The 23,556-nt window shown below is 42.3% G+C and overlaps 1 protein-coding gene across 4 annotated transcripts in view; it reads right to left on the bottom strand.

The window, feature by feature from the left end:
* The window catches only part of AHNAK2 (AHNAK nucleoprotein 2), a 77,103-nt gene that overhangs the window by 42,739 nt on the left and 10,808 nt on the right, over nt 1-23,556 (bottom strand). Inside the window, exons 1-2 of one of the 4 annotated variants that reach the window (XM_065063305.1) lie at nt 12,069-12,220; nt 3,138-3,286 (exon numbers count right to left, since the gene is read on the bottom strand). The exons of 2 other annotated variants lie outside the window; for them this stretch is intronic. In XM_065063305.1, the coding sequence (XP_064919377.1) occupies nt 3,138-3,192 (55 nt within the window). In that variant the 5' untranslated portion in view covers nt 3,193-3,286; nt 12,069-12,220. Of the gene's footprint in view, nt 1-3,137; nt 3,287-12,068; nt 12,261-23,556 lie in introns of those variants that run through there. One more of the 4 variants, XM_065063307.1, reaches the window with a different exon arrangement.

The raw sequence follows: 23,556 nt of genomic DNA, 5'->3' as shown, positions 1-23,556 counted from the left end.
TTTCTGACTAATGCTTTTGTTTGTTGCTATAGCAAACCACACATGAATCTGATAGCCAAAAGCATGTTTATGACTAACCTTAGCTCTCTGGGGATTGAAAATATGGACTAGAAAAAAAAAAAAATCAACCACAATACACAATGTGAGGAGAACATGATAGGAAACACCGTTTTTGGCATGAGTTACTATGATCATTAAAAGTGAAGAACATCATGAGTAGAAAACATTAGGAAATGGGAACTGTGGGAATAACTGGCTTTAACCCATGATGATTCAACTACAGCTTTTATTTCACATTGCAAAGTTGGCTGTGCAGAACTAGAGAACATTGCAGGAAGCCCTGGCTGCATGTTAAGGGATGGATTTAAGCTTTTGAAGTCTGGAGAAGCTTTGGATCACACTTTAAAACATTCAGACCACTTTACTCAAGATAATTTTTACACTCTGCCTTGACATCTCGGACACTGGTATTCACTTAATTAATTTCTATTGCACTTTATGCTTTGGTAGTTTCCAGAAGCCTGCCCTAAGACTGACACCTCATTATGCTGTACAAATACACAGTGAAGAACAATGCTGGCCCCAAAGACCTTTCTGTCAAACTAATGGGAGAGCCAAAGGGAGAGGAGGATGGACAGAGAGACAGTGGGATGCAGAGACAGAGGCGATGTGACTGCACCACCCACCAAAACAGAGGTTGAACCCAGGTGTCTTGCAGCCCAGTCACTTGACTGACTCAGGTTGCCCAGTATGTTATAGTGAGAAGAAGAACACATTGTGTACCCTGCAGAGGAAGGAAAATCAAAACAACTAAAGTGATGCCTAAAATAAGATAGCTTACAACAAAGCTCTACTATGCCAAGCCAAATTTATACTAGTGTTGCCCCATTATTCTTAATATCCTCTTTTCTTTATGGGTGAATAAACCAAAGGGAAGTATTGCTGTATAGCATGTAGATACAGATCGTTTCTATCAATGTTTTCTATTGATATTAATTACTCTGGCTCTAGGCTGCATATTGCATCTTTATTCATAGATTTGTACTGTGCATAAATGCATATGATTATCCCAATTCATGGCAAGTTCTTCAATCACCTATCCCAACACTCAGCAGAAAGTTTTGAGATTATATACAGCTTTGTGGAGAGGGAGATGTGATCAAGGTTTAGTGTTCCAGGTATTTCTGAGGGGCTGTTCATGGAAGATATCTTGACCCAAGTCTGTGTTACAAATGGAAGCTCACAAAAATCTGTAGAATTCAGATGATACCTGCTGGTCATTTAGTGCCACAGGATCAGATCTTGAAGTATTGAGATTTCATTCTGTACCTAATCAAGCAAGACATCCATTGGCCTCAATGAAACAGACCTACGACATGATACATTGCATTCATCTTGTAATCCAGACTGTGATATGTACTGAAATCAGTTTGGGTTCCATCTTATAAAACCCAGCAGAGCACACAGCATTGCACACAGTAATCATGCCTGCCTCCTTGTGAGAGTAAATACGTCTAGAAAAAAATGTAAGCGTTTTGCAGATTAGCTTTGAATTAAATTAGTGTATACAGCAACTAGCATTAAGACATCAGTGTTGTACAAAGTGAAAAACTAAGGCAAATAAGATATAGCCAGAAATGTTCTGGTTATAACCTAAATATCTCTCGTGGACTATGGTGCAATTGCTAGTGACACGCAGAAGGCCATATATGACTGTCTCTTTGCTTTCACGTGCTTTTTCAGTTCTTCACATTTGGCAGAAAATGCATCTAACACAAAATAAAAAAAAAGGTTGCCAGGCTTCTTTCCTCCACATTGAGAACCTGAAAACTTCTTTGGGCACTGGAAGCACCATATGGAGTCCATTGCAAAATAACTACCTCACTTCCTGTGACTTATCCCAAAATCAAATGTTGTTCCCTGTGAATGGTGTAGTAAATGAGATAAGAGATCATAAATATAGGTGAAAGAGGTTGCCAACCCAACTCCTGTTCTGAAGGACTTTCTGATCTGTAGTAGCAGAAGGCATTGGTTACTAGTATTTACAGGCATGTATTTATGATGTACAGTGCATTTTTCTATTTGTGCTCTCAAAGGGCATAACTACCCCTCTTGTACCCTCTGGGGTACAAGATCACCCCAACATTGCCTGGCGCATATGAATACGCCAGGTGGGCAGCTGTGGCATTTGGTCATGGTCCCTGAGACAGTCCCTGCACATGCCCAGAGCACCATGTGAGTGCAGGTGAGCTCTCCCTGCGGCACAGAAAAGTAGAAAAGGAAAAAAAATAAAATAAAATAAGACCTGCTCAAAGTCACAAAGCAAGTTTGGCAGCAGAGCCAGTAATAAATACAACCCAGATGTCCTGGATTCCACCTCCTCCCTGCACCACGCTGCCTCTCTTAGCTCAATGCTGGAAGGAAATGTTTTACATTTACTCATCCCTCCTTTTCCTTTGTCAATAGAAATTAAAGCAGGCATCTGACTGCCTAAGCCTTGAATACTCTGAGGGTTTCCAAGACTTGCAGTGAAATCAGCCAAAATTTCTATTGAATCCAGCCCTAATGGACAACTAAAAGTGTTTTCTTTGCCAAATAGCCTATCAGTGCAAAACTCATCTAAGCTCATATTACTTCTATATAGATATGCACTGTATATATATATATATATTTCATGACTTTGCAAAGAACCACTAATTACAAAAATACTACTGTTGCAACTCAGCCAGTGAACAGAATGATCTACCACTATTTAAAAAATTAAAATACTGCATCATGATTTTTGTAAGTATTGATTTAAAACAAGTCTCTATATTTTTTCTTACTGTGTTGAAAGACAGGAAGCTCTGTCAGGGTGGTTCTTGCATTGAATCTGTTCAGATTTGTTTGAAGACTGAAGTTTAACTAACATTAATTTTCCATTATTTTATTTTATGAATCAAATGTCCCAATATTTAAGATTTGCTCATTAAGCTATCTATGGTATCTGTGTGGAGGGTCACTTCAATGTATTTTCCAAAAGCAATGTAAATCTCATTTCCATGGGAATACGTCATGTCCTGTCAGCAAAATATTTTTACTGCTGTCAGCCCAAGGTGAGTCCAGGTCTCTGAGTGGTTGCACACCGTCTTACTTGCCTTTTCTTTTCAACCTCAAGACAAATGCCACTCCGTTTTTCCTGCCTGTCATCATAAGAATCCATTTGAGAGTCGTAGGTGCTGTGCTGCTGTTGCTACATCTCCACTGCCATGTGTTGCTCTGGCTCCTGACGGGCGCTTCAGAGGAGCTGGACAGAAGTTAAAAAGAAATGCAGCATTGCACAGTGTATCCTTCCCTCATCCAGACACCCGAGGGGCATGACAGTGGGAACAAAAACTTCAGCAGCTGCGGATTGCCTGAAATACTTAACTCTTCTTTGCAGACCTCCCTCATTTTTCTTGACTAGAAAACAAACATATGTTTTCAGAGCAAGATTTTGCATTCAGGTCTCCAAGCAGAGGTCTCAGCCCCTCCGCAGGACAGCAGAAGGAGATCCCTCACATAGCAAGATCACAGGGCTCATGCCTGGTTGTGCTATGTGCCTCCACCACGAGCACTCTGCACAAACCCACATGCTGGGTAACTGCATCCACAGCTCTGCTCCAGCCAACAGCGATGTTTTTACGACTGAGAATTTCTGAGATGTTCTAGACAATGAAACAAACCAAAATGCAGCCTAAAAAAGCTTTCCTTCTTTCTTTATAAATCTATGTTTCCACTATTTCCTCATTGCTGCCACCTCTGTTTTGCTCGACTAGCTTGACACAAAGCTTGTGAGTCCTCTGAGGCGTATCCAGGTATATTGTTATATCACTTAACACATTGGGGACCTTAATCTGCCACCACGCTGCAGCAACAGTCAATGACAAAAATAAGTCTTGACAAACATGTCTGGGTTGTGCGATTTTTGTGCAACAACAGCAAGTTTGACAGACTGGAGTCTGCCTTCGTCCCAGAGACATTGCCTTCTGCAAAGTCCCTGCTAAGCAGGAAACTCTCGCTCCATCTCCTGAGAGCTATTGCAGCCAGGTTAAGGACATTGCTCCTTGCTGCGATTTGTCAGTGCCAACTTGGCAAGGTCCAGCTCCCTTCCCCTCAGCACACAGGCTCTGGCTGGCCTTGCATGTGGTTCCAAGTGTCTACGAGAGCCAAAACCTTATCGCAGTCCATCTCTGTCTCCTCGCAAGAACAGAGTTAGTGGAGGAGTTTGCATAGTCTGTTTGTACTGGTGTGACAGTCAGCTCCTGTTTTGGATTAGAGGATGATGGTTTTCCTGCCCTCTCTGTCCCTTACTGGGCCTTTAAAAGAGGAGGATTTGTAGGAAGAGGAAAATTCTTCTTTTCATGGCTTTCTTGCCCTCTTTTCTCTGATGCAAATGGAAGTCCCAGGACCAGGCTCAGGGTCTGTATCCGTGTGTGCTGCCCAGGGGCCTGACTTCAGTCAGCCCAGGCCCTGAAATAAGAGTGTGACAGTGCAGAGGTGTCCATGTAGCACCTGGATTTACCTGCAGTTCCACACACAGAGGACTGCTGGCAGAGGACCAGTTTGTGGTACATGTCACAACTTGGGAGAGTATTGCAAAGGCATTGTGTCCCTATCACAGGGCAGGGTGGAGATCTGCTGGCTCCAACCCCCATTTTTCAAAGCTAGGCAGAGACTGATTGTGAACCAGTAACAAGCCCCAAACACAAAAGAGTGCAAATAAATTAATAAAACACAGCTGAGAATGGCATGGGCAGCAGTCAGCAGAAACACCCCAAACACACTGCCCCGTGCAAGGACTGCTGTGTTTCTCACTGTTTATGTGCCAATACAGCTCCACGGTGCCTGGGACTGATGCAAGTATGTCTACAAGCTGTTTCCCCTGGGCTGGAAAGGCTGTGGTTGCCCACCGGGGCAAAGAAAGGGTTGTGCTGCATGGGGTTTTCTCACCCACACTGGGTTGGTTTTGCTGTTGTGTGGCTGGACGTGTATGTGTGGCCCTTCTGGCTGTTCTCTCAGTGTCCTTGAGAAAGAAACAAAATAATTGGTTTTCTTTCCCTGCCATTTGCTCCTGTCTCTGTTCTGGGGCTGTCTTTGGCTCCATCATGAGGGTTTGGAGACACCTTTAGGCAGTCTTGCCGAGGTGCTAGTAATGGGCTATGGCAGAGGGACATGCTGTGGGCTCCTCCGATCCCAAACCTGTCTTTCTGCCAGGGTATCTTCTCTCAATGCTGCTTTTCAGGGGCAGACTGACCCAGAGATACCAGCCTGCAAAGGACTTCAAGGTGGACTCATCACAAGCTTCCCTCATGGTTGCTGGATTAATTAAAACTTCTATTCAGGAAAACAAACAAACAAACAAACAAACAAACAAAAAAAAAAAACAACTCTGGAAACTGAAAGAAAAAAAACAGATTTTTTTCCGCAAGTTTTCATACCCAAGCCTTGCAATCAGCTATTGTCCACATCCAACAAGATAATCTGACTCAGCTACTTCAGCCTCCCTGTTTCAGAGCACCTCGTGCCTCTGCAGTGGTGGGTGCCCTGAACACCCCTGCCAGCATCATGCTGCCAGACTGAGCACCATTTGCAGCATGCAAACACCCCACCTGCTCAACCATCGACCTGCATCAACCATCTGCTCTGCCATCTGCCTGCCACAGCCTTCCTTGTTGCTGCTATGTGTAGTTGCCTCCTGGGCAAGTCATGGTCCTGCATTGAAAGAGAGGGATTGCATCATTTTTTAAATCAAGAGAGGTGTTTCTGCATTTGTACATGCTCCACAGCCCACAGGTTGACTGGGATGTCATCTTGCCAGGTACTGACTGGATGTACAGTAAATTCTGATGACATGTTTACCTATGGGTGCTGGCACTGAAGTGACAAAACTGCTGCCCTCCAAACAACATGTGTACTACCAGATTCTCCCTACCTACAGCCAGTGAGGTCCTGCCACTCCGGAATGTTGTATTTCCCAGTGCCCTCTGAGCAGCTGGGTCTCTGAACAGACATACCCCACGTCCACACACCCAGGCATGCTCCTGGTCCTGCTGTGCTCATCAGCAGCAGAAGAGGAACAACGGTCCAGGTCTTCAGGAGGAGTCCCATGGACCACGACTGGCCACATGATTGGGATGTGGGCAGTTCTACAGGACTGGGACTGTTCATCCACAGTAGCAAAGCAAAAAGAGGGAGAAAGGGAGAGAAGGAGGGCAGAGCTCCTAGGAAAATGTGCTGTGGACAGTTTGCTTGGGCTCCTCAGAGACTCCTGACAGCTGCTGCGATCTCCTCACCATGAGACCCAGGGATGATTTGTTGTCACATGCACCGAGTACATGGTTTTCTTACTAAGAAACAAGCTGGCATTATTTAGGAGAGATTACATTCATTCTTGAAATTATATGCAAGTGTTAGGCTTATTCTCTGGGCTTTAAGGTTTATTTAGAATAAATACAGTTTATATATTTGGTTGGTGAAGCATGCAATGTATACATTACAATTACAGAATTAACCCCCTAATTTTTGTGATGATCTTTCCTGGCATAACCCAGTACAGTTATCAAAAAGCTTATTTTTAATCTATGAGAAAGGATAATTTTAAAAAGAAAACGAGGATTTCTCCTGCTATCTTATCCAAACCATTTCGTTTACAGATTCCTGTTAGACTGACTGAAGCAGTTGTTAAAACCACTATGGATGTATAATCCAAATATAGATGTACGATCCCAGTGTCATTACTAAATGTATTCCTTTCATAACACTTCTGTGGGGGTCCTGCCTCCATCCATCTCTATAAATCACAGAAATGTCCCCTTATAAATACTTGTGTGTGAAATACCTTTCAAAAGTCTGGTTTATACCACTTACATAGTCAATAATTTTCTCGTCCAACACGTGCCCCCAAAGAAGATAGTTATAGCAGAGACTCACTCTATTACCCTACACAACCACTCCAGCACTGTCTGTTCATAGGAAGCCTGATTAATAAGTTAGCATTACAACTGAATACATCATTTGCCTTTGTATCCATCCACCACCATGAGTACAAATGCTACATGTAGTCATTCTCATGTGAAAATGCCCACTCTGCCTCCAAAATGGGCTCTGACTAACTGGTTACTTTAATTAGGCACTGAGCTGTCTGAGCTATTTGTTGCACAAACATTTTTTTTTTCTCATAATCCATCCCATTATGTGAAAAAGTCAATGTTAAGGAGTGTAAGGACATAGTTCATATAAAAATCAGTGTAACTTTTTACTAAAACACAGATCAGATCTGATATATATGAAAATATTTGGGGAATGATTAATGACATTTTTGTGTTCTTGTAAATTATTTGCTTTCAGCTGATTTTAGAAGTAGAAATAGAGAAAGCACAGCTCACAGCAGGAAATATCAGCAGTCAAAACCACTAATTTTCTCGTGATAGTTTCACAGATCTTTGGCTAATAATAAACCCGCATATACTTCAAACAAAAAAACAAGCCAACCTTTTGTATAGTTCTCTGATCTGAGGGAGAGCTGCTGACCAAGTTGAGGTTCACCAAAAGCTGATTTCTAACTATTTTTCAAAATAACAATGAGTAATCCTACTTAGACATTTTTCCCCTTCAGAATATGATGCAAGTATCAGTTAAAGCAGCTCTTGCTTTGTAGAAAATCTATTATCCCATTCACTACCAAACGCTAATTTTTGCTCCTGCATGGATGTCCTTTGAGTTTCTTACTCATTCTAAAATTCCCATTTTGGAATTCACTCTTTCAAGTAACTCTGCTAAAGATGGTTCTTTGGATTAAAATGTGAATGGCATGAGACAAGGAAAAGTTTCTGCATGTACTTATTTTCAGGGAAAAGTGGAGCATTGTGCCTGGCTGACAGTCAAAGGGCTAGATGCTGGGGCAAACCACACAACAGGTAAATGAAAAGGTGACCTGTGGAAAGCTGAATGACATTAGCTTTCTGGGGCTGGTACAGAGCATGGGATATTTAGGAAAAATAGAGCTGTTTGGACTAATAAAGTGTGTGAGTGTTCAGGGCTCACTGCAAAGTGGAAGACCTTATATCTATGGCAGTTTATTAGACCATTTAGTTAGGACTTGTAGAAATGTGAAGAAATATGTGCAGCTTGGAACCTTGGCTTTTCAGTGCTGTTTGGCTGAGTCCACAAACATATCACTCTTCAAGGGGGAGAGCTGGGGGGCCAGGGGGCAGGTAGAAAGGTATTTAAAATCAGATAGTTGCACGGATAACAGTTGCTCCCTTGACTCTGCAAACGTCAGGCACAGCCCACTGCTATCAAAATCAAGTGGTGTTTGTTCTTTTAACTACAGAGAACAAATAACATTTGCCCAAGAGTGAAGAACAGTTACTACGTCTTTGGAGTCTCAAGCGTTTATCAGCAGGCTTGGAAATCATATAAACTTTATCTCCTTGTTTGTGTTTTTGAAAAACAGATAACTTTTCCCTCTGAAGACACTGTTATCTTTATTGGGCAGATGAAGTGGGCTTGGTGCCTGCTCTTCCTCAGGAGCTTGCATTCCTGCTTTGTGGAATTTTGCTGGGATTTGGGCTGTTACCATGACCTGGGACTCGCTCCCTGCAGAGTTGTCGTCCTGTGCCATGGGAGCAGACAGGTCCCCTATCAGTTACCTTGGCTTATTTATTACTTACATGTCATAATAACCTTAACATATTTTGACTTACTCCAGCCATTCTGGACTACATGTTTGGTCAGGTTTGGATGGTGAATCCATGGTTTGCCCTTCTCTGGCAGAAGACTGCAGACCTGTAGACCTCTGCAGTAAGTCAGCGGTTGCTTCTAGATACATAGCTACCTATGGCCTCCTTTCAGGAAGTAAAAACATTGGTAAAAAGTCATTAGTACATGAAAGGTCCTCTCCTAGCCTGAAGTTTTGCTTTCCAACATAAAATAATGAATTCCAGCCTTGACATTAGAATCTGGAGTGAGATGAGCAAACATGTTTCCCTAGGTGTAGCCATAATTCTCCTGCATGGGGTTTAAGCACAGCCAAAGGATCTTACTTGTCACAAAAGTGTTGTCTTGATTTCTGTCACATGTGAAGAGCTGACTGCTAGTCTTGGTAGGGTTTAATCTTATCTCCATCAGGAGATGAATCCCCTAAGTCGCTCAGTGCTGCTCCACCACTTGCCTTTGGAGGTAAAAGCCTGCTAGGCAGATTGGAAGTGGGAAAGGCAGTACTTGTTAGATGATGGCATCAGGAAAACAGGTTTTTAGCTCACTAGGGCTCAGGGGTGTGATAAACAGCCTGAAAGCAAAAGCTCACCCTTGTTCACCCCCTCTCTGCTGGTGCAAAGGGCCAGGTCCTCTCCTCGCTCAGAGCAGGGCTAATGCCAAGGCCTTTTGCAGTCTTACTGGTTTGGATTGAACCTGCAACATGGACCCCAGAGACACAGTGAAATGTTTTTCTAGAGGTGGAAACCCTGATTTTTCCGGTGCATATTTTGTTGCTTCCTGATGTGAGAGATGTTATGGGATGCAAAAATAGCTAGATGTAAAAAACAGATTAAATCTATTTACTCAAATATTTACTCAGAATATAAGCCAGTAACGTTTACACCTTTCAAACATACTGCCTTATATTCTGATCATTTAGGTCTCCTGCTGTGAGGAATCCTAGAAAAAAATATTTCTTAAAACCCTCAGTGTTTTACACTTGCACAGGAAGAAGTGACTTCTTTGCCCTAGTAGAAAACTCAAGGAAAAAAAACCCAAAGCTCTGTGCATGCTTAGAGGTTTAAACCAAAGGAATATACATTCCTGTGGCTTCACAGAAGACGTGATACCTCGGTAAGATCCCAATGCTGTATGTCCTGCTCCCTCCACTCACACTGACAACATGAACTAAAGTGCCCGTGAAGCTCCTGGCGTGGCTGCCCAGAGAAGGTTGTCTCCAAGCACGGGGCGCTGAACCCCCTAAAGTCAACAGGAGGTTAACTCAGCTTACAGCTATTCTCCTGACCAAGTATTACAGGCTGTTGGATTTTGTTTCAGTGATGAGCTTCAAGTACAGCCAAAAGCGAATAGAGGCACGTTGACCTCATATTTGTGAATACAGCGTCCAAGACAATTAAAAGCAGAAAATGCGCGCCATGTCCAAACCCCTGGCTGATCTGTGCTAGAAGTTACCGCTGCCCTGTTTGGCTGAAAAGATGTTAACACTCGCTGTAGCAGAGTTTGGAAGGCAGCCATCCTCGATGGATTGCTTACGAGCACTGACTAGAGTCAAACCGGCTTCAGTCTGAAATTTACACAAGGCTTGTAATCTAATAGTAGAGTTTACTTTATGAGAGTGCCACACCAAAGATAGTAAAATGCAATTTTCACTAACAAATCTACATGCTTCACAGAAAAGCTACAGCCACCATGGAACGTGTCAGCACTGCAGAGTGCCTCACACAGATTTATAGTTTTGAGTTTATTGCTGAGGAGTTATTGTTAACTCCATTGTTATAGAGTTACTGCAATTAAAAGTTCCAGTCACACTTATCGTTTTTAAACATAGCTAATAAACCCCAATAAATTCTGAGAGGTGGTATGTTTTCCTGTGCTGTCAAACATCCGAAACTTTTTTGTGCTGGACTTTTGACCTATGTTAGGATACATTTTGGACTGTCGTAAGCTGCTTTTCCTCTAATTTGCTTGGATCTGCAAAATTCCTTATAGTTTTTCTTTGTTATAGCAAGAGATACAGCAAGGAAATACTTAAAAGTTTTCTCTTGTGCATGCAACAGGTGATCATAAGCTAAGTACTGTATCTCTTAACAGTCACCGTTCAACTTTCTTTGTTTCTTCTTTCATAAATTATAAAGAAGAATGGTTATTTTTGCTGTAGAGGGGTAAACTTTTGGTGTTTTCTCATGTGAGTAATGTTTTTTCTCTTTTCTATCAAAGCTTTGAGAACATGTAGTTTTCATCCTTTCTACAGGTGGCTACAGATACAAACCCTCCTTCCGAACATCTGTACTGATGTGTTCAGAAACAGGTATGTGGATGGGGCAAAGAACCTTGACAGGTGGACAGAAAAATTTCCTGACATTTTTGTGAACTGACCTCAGCCGCCTTGCAGTGACCACATACAGGATCCCACTTCTACTGACAGGGCTATGGATCTGTTGTTTAAATGCATCAAGGTTAATCTTAGTCTCAAATACCACTAACATACAGAGATCCTAGTGCCAAGTCAGTACATTATGATATATATATGGCAAGTGGTATTTATTGAGATATAATATCCACACAAACAGAATTCCTCTTGTAGAAGCACAGATACTATAAAAATCCAAACATATCTACAGGGAAAACACATAAAAGAAGACCCAAATTAATCAGAAACCAACTTCAAACTTAAATATAATTAAATTGCAGTTTGCACCTTGCAATTCATTGCAACAACTGCGACTATGGCTCTTTGTACTATGAAAGAGTTTCGCTATCATTGAGATCATATGATGACTTAAGTATACAGACAGAGGAAGTAAGGAAAATAACATGCATGATCTGGAACAAAGATTACTAAATGGAGGGGTGTGTATAGGACTGATAATCAAAATCCCTCTGAAAGCTTTAGGAGGTTTAGAGCACAAGCTTGAAACCCCTGCATTGAAAATATAGATCAGAAACTTTTAGCAGGCTGAACACATTTGTTCATCCCTGATTTCTCCTCTTCCCTTACAAAAGAAAGAGACAAAGCTTTACACCAGGTGGAATGCACCTTGGCTGAAGTCCTGGCCATACTTTTCCCCAGCAGTATCGCTTAGCCTGCAGCGTCTCCAGGTTTCGCTTATCAAGTACAGAAGCTGGGAACACGATGTCTTTATAATCAGAAAGTCAGGTTTCTGTATCAAAGGATGGGAAATACACATGCTCACATCTCTGCAATTTCAAAAGCCCATCATCTACTGCAAACTTGTACAATCTGCATCAGAGACTAAAAAGAAAAAAAAAAAAAAGAGGGGGAAGGAGAGGGAGTTTTTTTAAACAAACAAACAAACAAACAAACTTACCAAAACTAACTGAAGTTCTCTAAAGTTGCCCTGAAGTTGAAATAGCCCAGAACACCAGTGCAGAGCCTGCCTTAAACTCTCACTCTTTCTCACTCCCCCTCTCTCTCTGGCAATTGGAAGGAGGGCTGTGCAGAAATTCAGCAAACAATTTTCCTTCTATGTCAACCGGGGCGTTCCTCTCCGGGCAGAAAGGGGATGGCTAAGCCTGGGTGAGGCTTGTTGCTATCCCCAAGCCAAGGAGGGCTGTCGCAGATCTCACAGCCCGTGAAATCCAATCCCTTTCTCTACCCAGGCAACAGCTGTACTGCTTCAGCTGAGGCAGGAGCAGCGGTCAGAGCTGGGGTGTGTTGCTGGTCAGGCTTTCCACACCACGGAACATGGAGGAATGGGGGTACATGTGTTTCTGGGTGCTCCCTGTCTTCTCCCCGCTTGCTGCCTTCAGCTACAGGCACGAGCGTACACAGGGTGGAGATACGGGGTAATTTCCTCAGGACTGAAAGTATATGGGATGTGGGCGCCCGCGCAAAACAAACATGTCTTTTCCTGAAATTCATTCCCAGCCTTGCTTCGGGACACAAGTGAGCAATTAGCTTTATACGTATCAGTAAATTCTCGTGCAAGCATGCACACACACAGGATGCAGGCTGTCACAACAGCATGGTTCAAACGGGTTTCAAGGCTGTTCTAGTGTCCTCTTTAAGTCAATTTCTCCTTGTCATTTTCGGTCAGCTGCTTAATTCTTTCCCCAAAAAGCCTGAATGCTGAGCTGACAGACCTTACACCAAAGGAAGAGTTATCAAGACTTGCAGCGTGGGAGTGCCGGTGTGTTCTGAGCTCCCTTGCAGCGTGTCATGATACTAACACATGAAGAAAGCTGCTTAGTGCCAGCAGAAATTGATTTATTAAAATTCCCAGCCCTTCTTCTCACCTATTTCCATTTCTCCACCCCCTGCAAAGAAAAAAACTCTGTGATTTAGCTGATTCTTCCCTCTCTGAGGAATTCCTCTGAACCCCCCTCACTGAAGCTTCGAAGAAATCACAGCAACAGATTTCAGTCCACGCTTCCTTGTTTCACAGAGGCATTCGGCTGCTCGTTTGCATGCTGTCAGGTAGGTACGAGGTGAGAGAGGGTGCAAAATGCAAACAACACATAAGCAGCCCTGGGAGTGTCCTGCAATCACTCCAGCTGCTTTGCCAATGCACCAAAGCAGAAGTCAAACAGGTAAAAAAAAACACCGGCCAAAGGAAAACCCCTGCGTTTACGGAACAGCCTCATTTTGTGTCAGAGAAAATGTTCTGCTGGCAATGTGCTGCCTCTAAATATGTTTCAGTACCTGAAACTCTGCAGATGTTTGCTTTCTGGACCCAGCTTTGGAATGAGCACCCACCATTTCTACAAAGGGTCTGTGGAAATTTGACAATGAAAACTGAGCGTACAGCTCTGCTCCCATCTTCTGTGGACACTTAACACAGGCATTTGTGAACAGTCACTCTTAACAGAACTCAGTATTTATATTAAAGCAAATTCTGTAATGATTTTTAGTGTAATTAATGCATACCATTATATCTAATTGTATATTATGTATTAATTATATAAGATCACCTATAGAGCATAATTTAGAAATAATATGTGTAATTTTATCTCATTAATATACAGTTTGCATATGAACTGGCTAGTGGCTCCTAAATGTGCATTTTTATTATATGATTATATACTGTATATATGCTATATATACACAGTATAATTATATACAATTAATACAAATGCTTTGTGAGGCACTATGCAGTTCAGACACAACCTCTATCTTCCTGTGAGTTTGGCATCCACATCAAGCAAGAAAAAATAGATTGGCTGTAGGCAATGCAGGGAGGTGTGGCAGCAAAGGATGGAGACCATGTGTTGGGACTGTGCTGGCACAGGGGATGTGAGACTCCTCAAGGTGACACATTTCAAGCAAGACTTGCCACAGCTGCCTCAAGGATGGAGGTGACCAGAAGCAATAAATACCTCTCGAGAAGAGGTCGTCGGTAAAGTGCGATGGCTGGGAGAGGAGCAAGATCTCTAACAGTTAGCTAGTTTTTTGCTTGCTCTGCTGCCTGCTCAGTTCTCGGGACTATAGTGAGGTCCAGCCATTCTGAACCATTTTTCAACATAAGCAACATATACTTTTAGAAACAGACATGCAAAACAAGAAGCCCCACCTGACACGGTGTTATGATGCAGCGACAGCTCGCTGGGATGTAGAAATCTGGCTCCTGCCTCTGAGCCCGCAGTGCACGCAGCAGCACTTCAGCAGAGCACAGACCGTGGTGGGTCAATCCCCATCCAGTGCTTTATTGCAGCTGTCTTTGACGAATATATTGATGGGCGTCGTTTAGATCTTTTAAGAATTTTTAAAGCCCACATCGCTTTTCCACAAACCTGGAAGAAATTACTATATTCTTTTTGAAGGTATTGGGAAATCTAGGTTTATTGTTGCTGGCATTTTTTCAGTTTCATGTCAGAACTGAACATGTAAGCCCTAACATTTGAGCAGTGTCCTGCTGCTGTAACTCCAGTGAATGCAACTTCTGTGTTGGAGATCTATCCCCACATAACTTCAAGTCTAAAATCTTCCCTCTTGTCAGCCAGTATGGTGGAGTTCTGTGATTACGAAACTATTTGAACATTATTTGACTGACATGAATGCATAATGCTCACTAGGTTTATTTCCAAGTAGTTATTGAATCAACTACCTACCTATTAGGCCATTAAAATAATGCTACCAAACTGATAATTTCCACTTCTCCCAATGATTCCAGCACAATAGAGATGACTTATTCAGTGGGCGTACTCCAAATAGTCCTTGTGTTTACTCTTCTTGATAGAAGTCTAAATTTTAGAAGAGAAACTCTTTGAACTATGCTGAGGCAATATTTGAAGTTCCTCTGTGCTCTATTACCTTGCCAGGGAGGACCTTTGTATCTCACATTTTCTATCCAACCTCTAACCCTGTTTCTCAGCTCCTTATATTACAACTTTGTTTTCGTTCCTTGGTTCACAGGTAAGGCTGAGAACACACAATCGAATGACACAAGCTTTCTTTTATTAGGGTTATTCACATCCTGACCTGTGAATGGACTGATAGTAGGCTGCACATAAGGATGTGCTGCTTTACTAGTAATTGAGAAATGAGATGAAAAACAATGGGAATTTTCTTGTGTTTTCTTTGGTTCAAAGAGAAGGAGGCAAAATGTTCACTGAGATTATAGTGAAACATGCTATGAAACACAAATTCCTGTAGTTTATTTTGGAGGATGCAAGGGTGATAATTTCTATTATTTTTAACTTTTAACAATTAGTAATCTTTGGATATTTTGGGGAAAAATACGTGGTCACAGAGTTCCACATGTAGACAAGCCTGGGTAGCAGAGAAGAACAGTTACAGAACGCAAACTTTTTCAGCACAATTCAGAAAGGAACTAAAAAATTTAGGATCTCCAGCTTAAAGAGAAATGGGATGTCAAGAGAAAGAGCCACAGAAGAAAGAAAAAGGAAGAGAAAGCCAAGATCAGTGCGAACAGAAGCAGCAGAGGAATAGATGGAACTGAATGTTAGACTAGCAATGAGACAGCTGTGGAGGGATCTGGCCACCAACTCTCAGATCAAACCCAGAGGCAGATAAATATAACATTAATCACCAATCTACAGACATCTCCTATGCTTTGTCTCCCATGACTCCACATTTTGTTAAGAAATGGAAAAGTATGTATTTAGATATTTTACAATCCTTTAGTTTGAACTAAAAAGGTACCCTAGCCAGCCACACAGACTTCCTCTGAATTTAATCTCTTTCGCAATATATAAGCCATTAATTTGATTGATTTGCTTCAAGAAGTTTTGCATAAAGCTCTTCCAGCTGCAGGTAGGCATATAACCTCATAAGCAGAGAGAGAGCCAGGTATGGAAATGAGGTTTCATCACTGCCTCTTTTAAGAAGCCTCAGTGTTGGACTCAAAGACTTCATTCTGAAGTTAGTGAATTCAGATGAATTCCCCCCTCAAAAAAAGTGAATGGGTATCATTCACGTATCTTGCAACCTAACTGCAATCTACCTTTCAAATAGATTAGTCTTGTGTTCCTTATAACCTTATAATCTGAGAATTTACTTGAGAGGTTCCAATGTCTACCTGCTCTCAGTAGATTCTACCAACACTACCTGCATGTTGCATGAACAGTAAGCTGCAAAGGTTTCTCCTTTGTGAAGAAAAATGTCAATTCCACAGTATCTAGAGATGGAGTTGTAAAAGCCAAACTCAAGGGAAGATAATCCAAACCAACCCAGGGAAGAGCCACGTATTTTCAGGAAATCAAATATTCTCTTCTGAGACTCCTAAACACATATTTTTTCACTTTAGTGGTTAATATTCTAGCTGCTGAAAAAAATATAAGGAAGCTAAAAATGCTGATCCACAACAAGCATAAATAAAAAACCTCACCAACAACAGAGAAAGCATTATTTAGACATGAAACAAAATGAGATATTTCCAAGACCAGTCCTTTCACTAACAGGAGGAGAAGAAAAAGGAAACTAATTCACACTGGACAGCTTCTTTTATTTTGTCCTGGGGCATATGCTCCATCTCTTTGTCCCCCAAATGTGTTTCCACTGGTCCTGACAGTGCTGGCATTGACCTTCCGCAGCCAAAATAGCCGGGGCAGAATGAACAAGAAAAAAAGTACCCAGCCAGACCAAGCACCAATGCACCCATGGCCACAGACCTGGGGGGAAACTTCTGTAATTAGCAAGGGCTGTACAGGAACTGCAGAAAAACGTGTTTCTTGTGGGCTTGCTGCTTTCCTCCCGCTGCAGAGCTCCTCGCACACCCTGGCCCCATGGGTCACCCAACCATCAACGTCCCCCTCCTCTGCCTGTCTGCAGGCTGTGTGCTCTGAAAGACTTTAATTAAAAGTTAATATTTACTCTGTGTTGCCCACAACAATCTCATCCCCTTCTCTCTGCTGTTTTAAATTCTCTGCTCAACTGGAGTTCAGAGCTGGCTGACCCTGGACATTTATTATTTTACTATTTCAAAACCTATGATTTTGGATAGAAAGGAGAACAAGGCTCCTCCCTGGAAAGTGAATATTAGGGACAAATAGCTGATACCATGAGAATAAGAGCATTTTTTCAAGCTGGAAGGATGGGTATTAATTACTCACAAATAACCTGATTGTATTATACTAAGTGATAACACTCAAGTATCTGAAAAATTAATGATTGGAACCAAATTTTTTCTCTTTCTGCAATGTCATTATGCTGCCCTAAGCCCTTTTGTTGCCACAGTTTTGATACTTCCAGTTATCACCAAGTTGGTAATTTTTCTTCAGTTCGGAAAACCAGGAAATGAAACCCTAAAGCCTGTCAAGCTGTGAATATAAGATTCACAAGCTATTTGTTTTCAAGTGACTGTCTACTGAGTTGGATATTTCTGAAGAGAACAGTACTTTTAAGAATCTTTGTGTGACATTCGTTGGGTTTGTTCGAGACACTTTCTTTCTATCAAATTGAAGTTAAAGGGTGTTGCCACTGATGTTTCTAGATCTCATATAAAAAGCAGACATTGATAAAAGGCAAGCATAAACTTTTCATGTAGTAGTTCACATACCATTGGAAAAAGCGTAAGTTTTCAGTTGTTACAACAAAACACATTTCGGTTGCTTCATTATGATTTTTTGGGACTTTTTTCCTTTTTTAGCAGTCACTGTATGGAGAGGTATAAACTCCTGCTTTTTGTAGCGGCTTGTATGATCAGGGCTTGTGACAAAGCCTATTTCCAGCTGTGGAAATGATTCTCAGTGAGACACTCCTCCCTTCCCCCCCCCCCCCTTTTCTTTTCTTTCCCCAAAACTTCAAAAACAGTTCTTCAACAAAAATCTTCAAAATAAAAAAGTACTGGCAGATGATCTCACCATGTGCCCTGGGGTTTCCATGGCATTTAGTGAACAAGCACTGATTAGTACATTTGCTGAAGTGGAGCAGATGAAGGAGTAACTGGGAACTGTGCTGAAATAAAACCCCTTTCCTCTGTCTTAGGGGTCCCAGCAAGACCTGCTCTCAGTCATGGAAGGGCTGTAAATACGGAAGGGCTGCAAAAATTCACATGAGGACTTGGCTGTACCCATGCAGTCTCACTGAGGAAAGGGCTATTTGCTGGTGGTGGCTTTGGGCACACGGGTACGTTTCTTCCAATCCCTTCTTTCTGAGGCTGTTTTAACCTAGCCTCTTGCACACATCTCAAATGCTGTCTGTTACTGGATTAGTCACAGCCAATATTGTTTCCTGCTCTGTGGGCACCGTCTGGCAGACGCTGCCATCAGGCACAAGGAAAGAAACCCAGTTGAATGGGAAAAATGGGTGTAGCTCCCTCAAACTGGAAACAAACAAGCACCACCTCCAGTCTTGCTAAAAAATAAACTGTTTACCTCCAGATCATGAATGATCACCCAGTTTTGCCCCTTCATTGCAGGCATACATGGAGTCTGGGGATTAAACTGGGGTATTTCAGGTGCAGAGGGGTTTGCTGCGTGCCTGTGGCTGGCACACACCACCATGGAGAAACACGGTCTGTGCTGCTGCTGTGCCACCAATTCCATGAGCATCTTCAGAGCATGTGGGCTGGGACAGGGAAAGGACTCAGCAGATGACAATGGGGCTCACTGTTTGCCATCAGAAGTCGGCAACACAGCTGGGTTTATTTCTTCATGAAGTGAGTCACTTGATCGGTATCAAGTATCTGTTAAGTCAAGTGATGGGGTGGATCCAAATGTTAGAGGACCTTGTTTTAAATACACCATTCACTGCTCTGGACTGGCTTGTGCTGTGTAAACAACACTCATGAGAGATGGAAATATATTGGGTTAATTCCATCTGCGGCTGCAAAGTCTCCAGCTTCCTTACAGAGATGAGATTGATTTCCCAGCAACATGAAATTCACCTCAAAGCTCTACATCCCATTACACATCAGTCTTCCCTTAGAAAGGGAAAAGCCAGTAGTACAGGCTAAATAAAATCAGATAATCTGCACAGTTATCTGATTTCTGTACTGCAGCTTACTCAGCTGAACTGGCTTGCTGGTGCCCCAGAAAGGAAACCTGTGGGAAAGGGCAGCCAAGATGGAATAAGAAAAAGACTGTTCCTTTCACCATGCATTTGTGGTGCAATGTTGACTTAATCCTGTGTAGTTCTCAGCATTCTCAAAATTGCAATTAAATTTTTGGGCATTAATGACACTCATTTCCTCTTGGAATGTGCACCTTAGCATCTTGGTGCTTTGTATATTTGGGCCTTTTAATCTTATTTACTGTCACTGAAATCAGCTGGAGCTTTACCCTTGACTTTAATAGGAGCAAGGTTGAGCCGTCTAATGCTTCGTTCCCAACTTGCTCTCTCTGAACAGGAAGGGGAACAATAGGAACCAATGTCAGGCAGGGGTGAGAAATACTTCATGCTGCCTTCCAGCAGGCTGGTGTCAGAGAAGAGTAAAATATTAGTGATGGTTAGCACTGAAGCTGCCTGACTCCTTGATATGCATCCAGAAATTGAATCTAGACAGTGTTTGATGCTCTCAGCAGAGAAAACCGGATCAGTATGACTTATTCAGTTTCGGATGAAGTACTCAGCAGCAAGGTGGCATTTGTATGAAGCGGAGGGAAGGAAGGAGCTCTGGTACCAGTGACATACTGAAAAAACCTTTCTTTCCCACCACTGTGCTAATGCCTTTGAGTTCAGCTGCCAACCACTCGGTTGAACAAACAGTCCCAATGTGTAATAACTAATTCCTCCTAATTTGATAATGATGCTAATGGTAAACAAAGTTGCTGTTCAGTCTTGCACAGCCCAAGTGCTGTGTTGGTTCTGGCTGCGTTTGCCCATAGATAGGAATCAATGAAATGAGAGCAAGTAACTCACATTGTTTTAGGAGGAGAGGTAGTATATATTGTGTAGTTTTGACAGTAGAAGTGTTCTCTGTTTTTGATGCCAACCCCATGAACACGAACTGAGAAAAAAGACTGCAGAGCCCAATATGGGCAGGGGGTCAGGACCAGGGAAGAGCACTTTTTCTGGGAGCACAACAAACCAAACACTGTCAGTAGTGATTCCCATTCATCCATAATCTGTTATCTCACATGACTGCTTGTGTTTTCAGTCTTTCTTTGCTTGTAAAGAAAAATATTCTAGTTTTCCTTTTCCTCAAAAGTTTTTCAGAAGTATTCAGAGAATAGGAGGAAAACTTAATTTTAAATACTTTTCCCACAATGTTCCTTAAGAAAGCTAAATCAAGAAGTACTAGTAGTTTAGCTTTTTTTTTTTTTAATAAGTAATTATGTAAAATTAAGTTATTAATTGAAGTATCCCAAGACGTACCTACAGCAAACAACAGCAAAAAAAGAAGGTAGAGGGGATGCAGCTTTGCTGTTTTTTACCTCATGCTTTGTTAGCTTAATTATGTTAGCTTGGTTTAAACGCCTTTATTTTTAAAAAATGCGAAGAAGTCTCCTTAAGAGTTTCTCATTTAAAATGAGTATTCCTACAGATAAATAGGTCAGACAGAAGTTATTGAGGAGTTGTCCCAATGTATTTTTTAGCTATTACTAAGCTCTTGCTGAAGGAACTAAAATAGTCGTATGTAGTGCTCCCTATGGCATCACTTATGCCATCCTTCCCACTAACACAGTCCCGAGCTCCCTCTGAGCCCCGCTGGCAGCTGCAGGATCCTGTCTGGACCAGGGTCCTGCCTGGGCAGACCCACGTCCTGCATCCCAGCCTTTGTTTCTGAGTAATGGAAGTGACTCAGGCAACAAACGTTTGTGACAGCTCACAAGCAGCTCTCTGAAGGTTTCCCATTTCACTTCGAATACACATGTGATTCATCACCTTATGCTGACTGTACCCTCTGTATAGAGTCACTCAGTTAAGCAGCACTAACCCTACAGATTTCCAAGTTCAAAACCCTGCTTTCAGGAAACTATTCCTTTTCCAAATATTCAATAAATACATGACAGAGGAAAATGCATGATAAGGAAACAGAAGAGCAGAACTGCAATTAGCAACTCTCACATGCCTAAGTCTGATCTGTTAGTCCTTAATGAAGGTCTGTGGATGTACGAAGAGAAAGAAGTTACCCTTAAAGCAGCATCCATGAGAGACAAGGATGCTGAATGTGCCAATATCGAGCACAGGTCCAGCAGCTCCATGTGAGAACATGGTGGGCTCGGTCCTCAGGGCTGTGTATGCACAACAACCTGCTGGAGTTGTCACAGCTCCCTTCAGCAGGCTCAGCCCACCATGCAACACAATAAAGCTCCATTACACAGCCTTATTTAGCTGCATTCAAATAAAGTTCACCCAGGCATTTATTTACAGTGATAGAAGGGCTCAGCGTGTCTTATCATAAACTGCTGCCTGAAGCCCAATTCCATCTGTAATTGTTAATACAGCTGCTTATTGTCCCTGAGTTAAAGGAATCACCCGTTATTCCGGGCTCCACTTCATGACTCAGCTCCTGAGAGCTATTTCGAGGGGCAGAGGAGGGAAGCTGCCAGGCTGGCATCCCCTTCTGTTTTCTTTGTGGAAATAGGATGTGGCTTCGCACGACAGGGGTTTTATCTGCAGCGCAAAGAAAATGCGTTCGTGCTCTGCGAACTGTCTGAAGGGATTACATGGGCTGAAGCCATAATCACACGCTCTGATATTGTTGTTGTATTATAAATGGTCCATTATTCATCCGCATGGGGAAAGCCAGAGGAATGGAAAACTAAAATGTGAAACTAGTGAGCACAAAAAATGAGCAAGTGATTCATGCTGTGTGGAAAATGGGCCTCACTGGGTGTAGGTCTGTAGTTCTGTAGAATTAAGTACAACTACAGGGGCTAATAGTTTAGCTCACTAATAACTATATTTGTCTGTCTCTCAGTCCTGAAAAATACATGGGTAAAAACGGCGCCCACACCCTAGGCGAGGCTTGGTCCACCAGATCTGTTTCCCCAGGTGCCTTTCAGCCCTCTCTAATGGCAGAGGGAGGTGCAATTATGTTCTGTTCCCTTGAGCATGGGGATAAGATGGCAGAGCAGATTTGGCCTAGCATGTAAAAACAACAACATAACAACAGCAATTAACCAGATTTGATCTGACTGTGTTGTGTTGCCTCCTCTCTGGTTACACTGGGTTTGGAGGGTTCCTCATTCACTCTCATTGCTGAGCAGGGGGGAGCTAGAGGGACTGGACGCCTCATATCAGGTGCTCAGAATTTCCAGCATGACCCCCTCGGAGACAGCTTTCTGCTTGCCTTGCATTCAGCATTTCCAGTTCCAAGACTAATTCTGGAAACACATCCACATCCACAGTGTGGTGGCCTAGGGCTATTCTTTCCCTGCTTTAGACTATTTCTATAGTCCATTTTGCCAAGAAATCACAGCAGAAAGGCTGCGGGTTGTCTTGCCCGAGTACCTACTCACTTCTTGCTGTAAAAGCCTCTCTCATCCCTCTGCTGAAACAGTGAAATTTCAACAGGGAAAAGCAAATGAAACACAATTTCTATTCAGATATAAAATTATCACACAAAGTGAAATGGATTAATTTTTTTTCTCTGGGGGGAAATAATGAATTTTCTCTCCTGGATTTTGATCTTTATTCCTACTTTGAAGATCCTTCAGAGAGAAACGAAGGACCAGTTAACCATCTCCATTTCCAAACTGATCATGTACCACTGAAAAACAGAAGTCCTTGGAGAGCAACAACCTGAAATGTTACAACTGGCATAGGAATGAAGGAGTGAAACATCCCAGCTGCGCAATTAGTTTTATCACCATATTATGCGTGGTCTCTGTGAAAAATCTATCCATATCTCACAACCACTGAAATGGTCAAAAAGGTGTTGCATGCGCACACTCCATAATAAAGTTATTAGAAATCCGTGAGGAGGTTTATAATGTGAGCCATGCTATCCAGGAAGAGATGAGACAGGGAAGTCAACTCACTTTTAAACAGCAGCATGGGCCTAGTGCAAAGTCAGCAAATCCAGATAACCATGGGTATTGTGGCCAAGTTTGAACAATGTTTTATTTACAGCCTCTCGAATGCCTAAATCTCAACCAAGCTGCAAATCTAACTCCCTGCACTGATTTGGAGGAAGGAGAGAGAATGTAGATGCCAGCAACAGATTTGAAGATTTATTTTCACTCTGTAGCGCTCACCTAACTTTCCAGCAAACTTGGAGAGAGGAGGACCAAGGGCTGTGAGATAGACGAGCAAGGGCATGAAGGAACTAGTCCTGGGTAAGTGCATGGAAAGAAGCTTTAGTGAGAAAAGACAGCTTGAAAAATATATTAGTTTCAGGTACAGCGTTTATCTTTCATTTTCTTAGTTTACACTTTTTTAATCCGTGGAAGCTTTTGTCTTTTAAGAAAGGAACAAGTTATAACAGAGCAGCAGTGCAGAAGAGCCCA

This window comes from Columba livia, chromosome 5 (assembly GCF_036013475.1).
Source record: "Columba livia isolate bColLiv1 breed racing homer chromosome 5, bColLiv1.pat.W.v2, whole genome shotgun sequence".
NCBI classification, from domain to species: domain Eukaryota; kingdom Metazoa; phylum Chordata; class Aves; order Columbiformes; family Columbidae; genus Columba; species Columba livia.
This window is presented reverse-complemented; position numbering and strand designations above follow the sequence as displayed.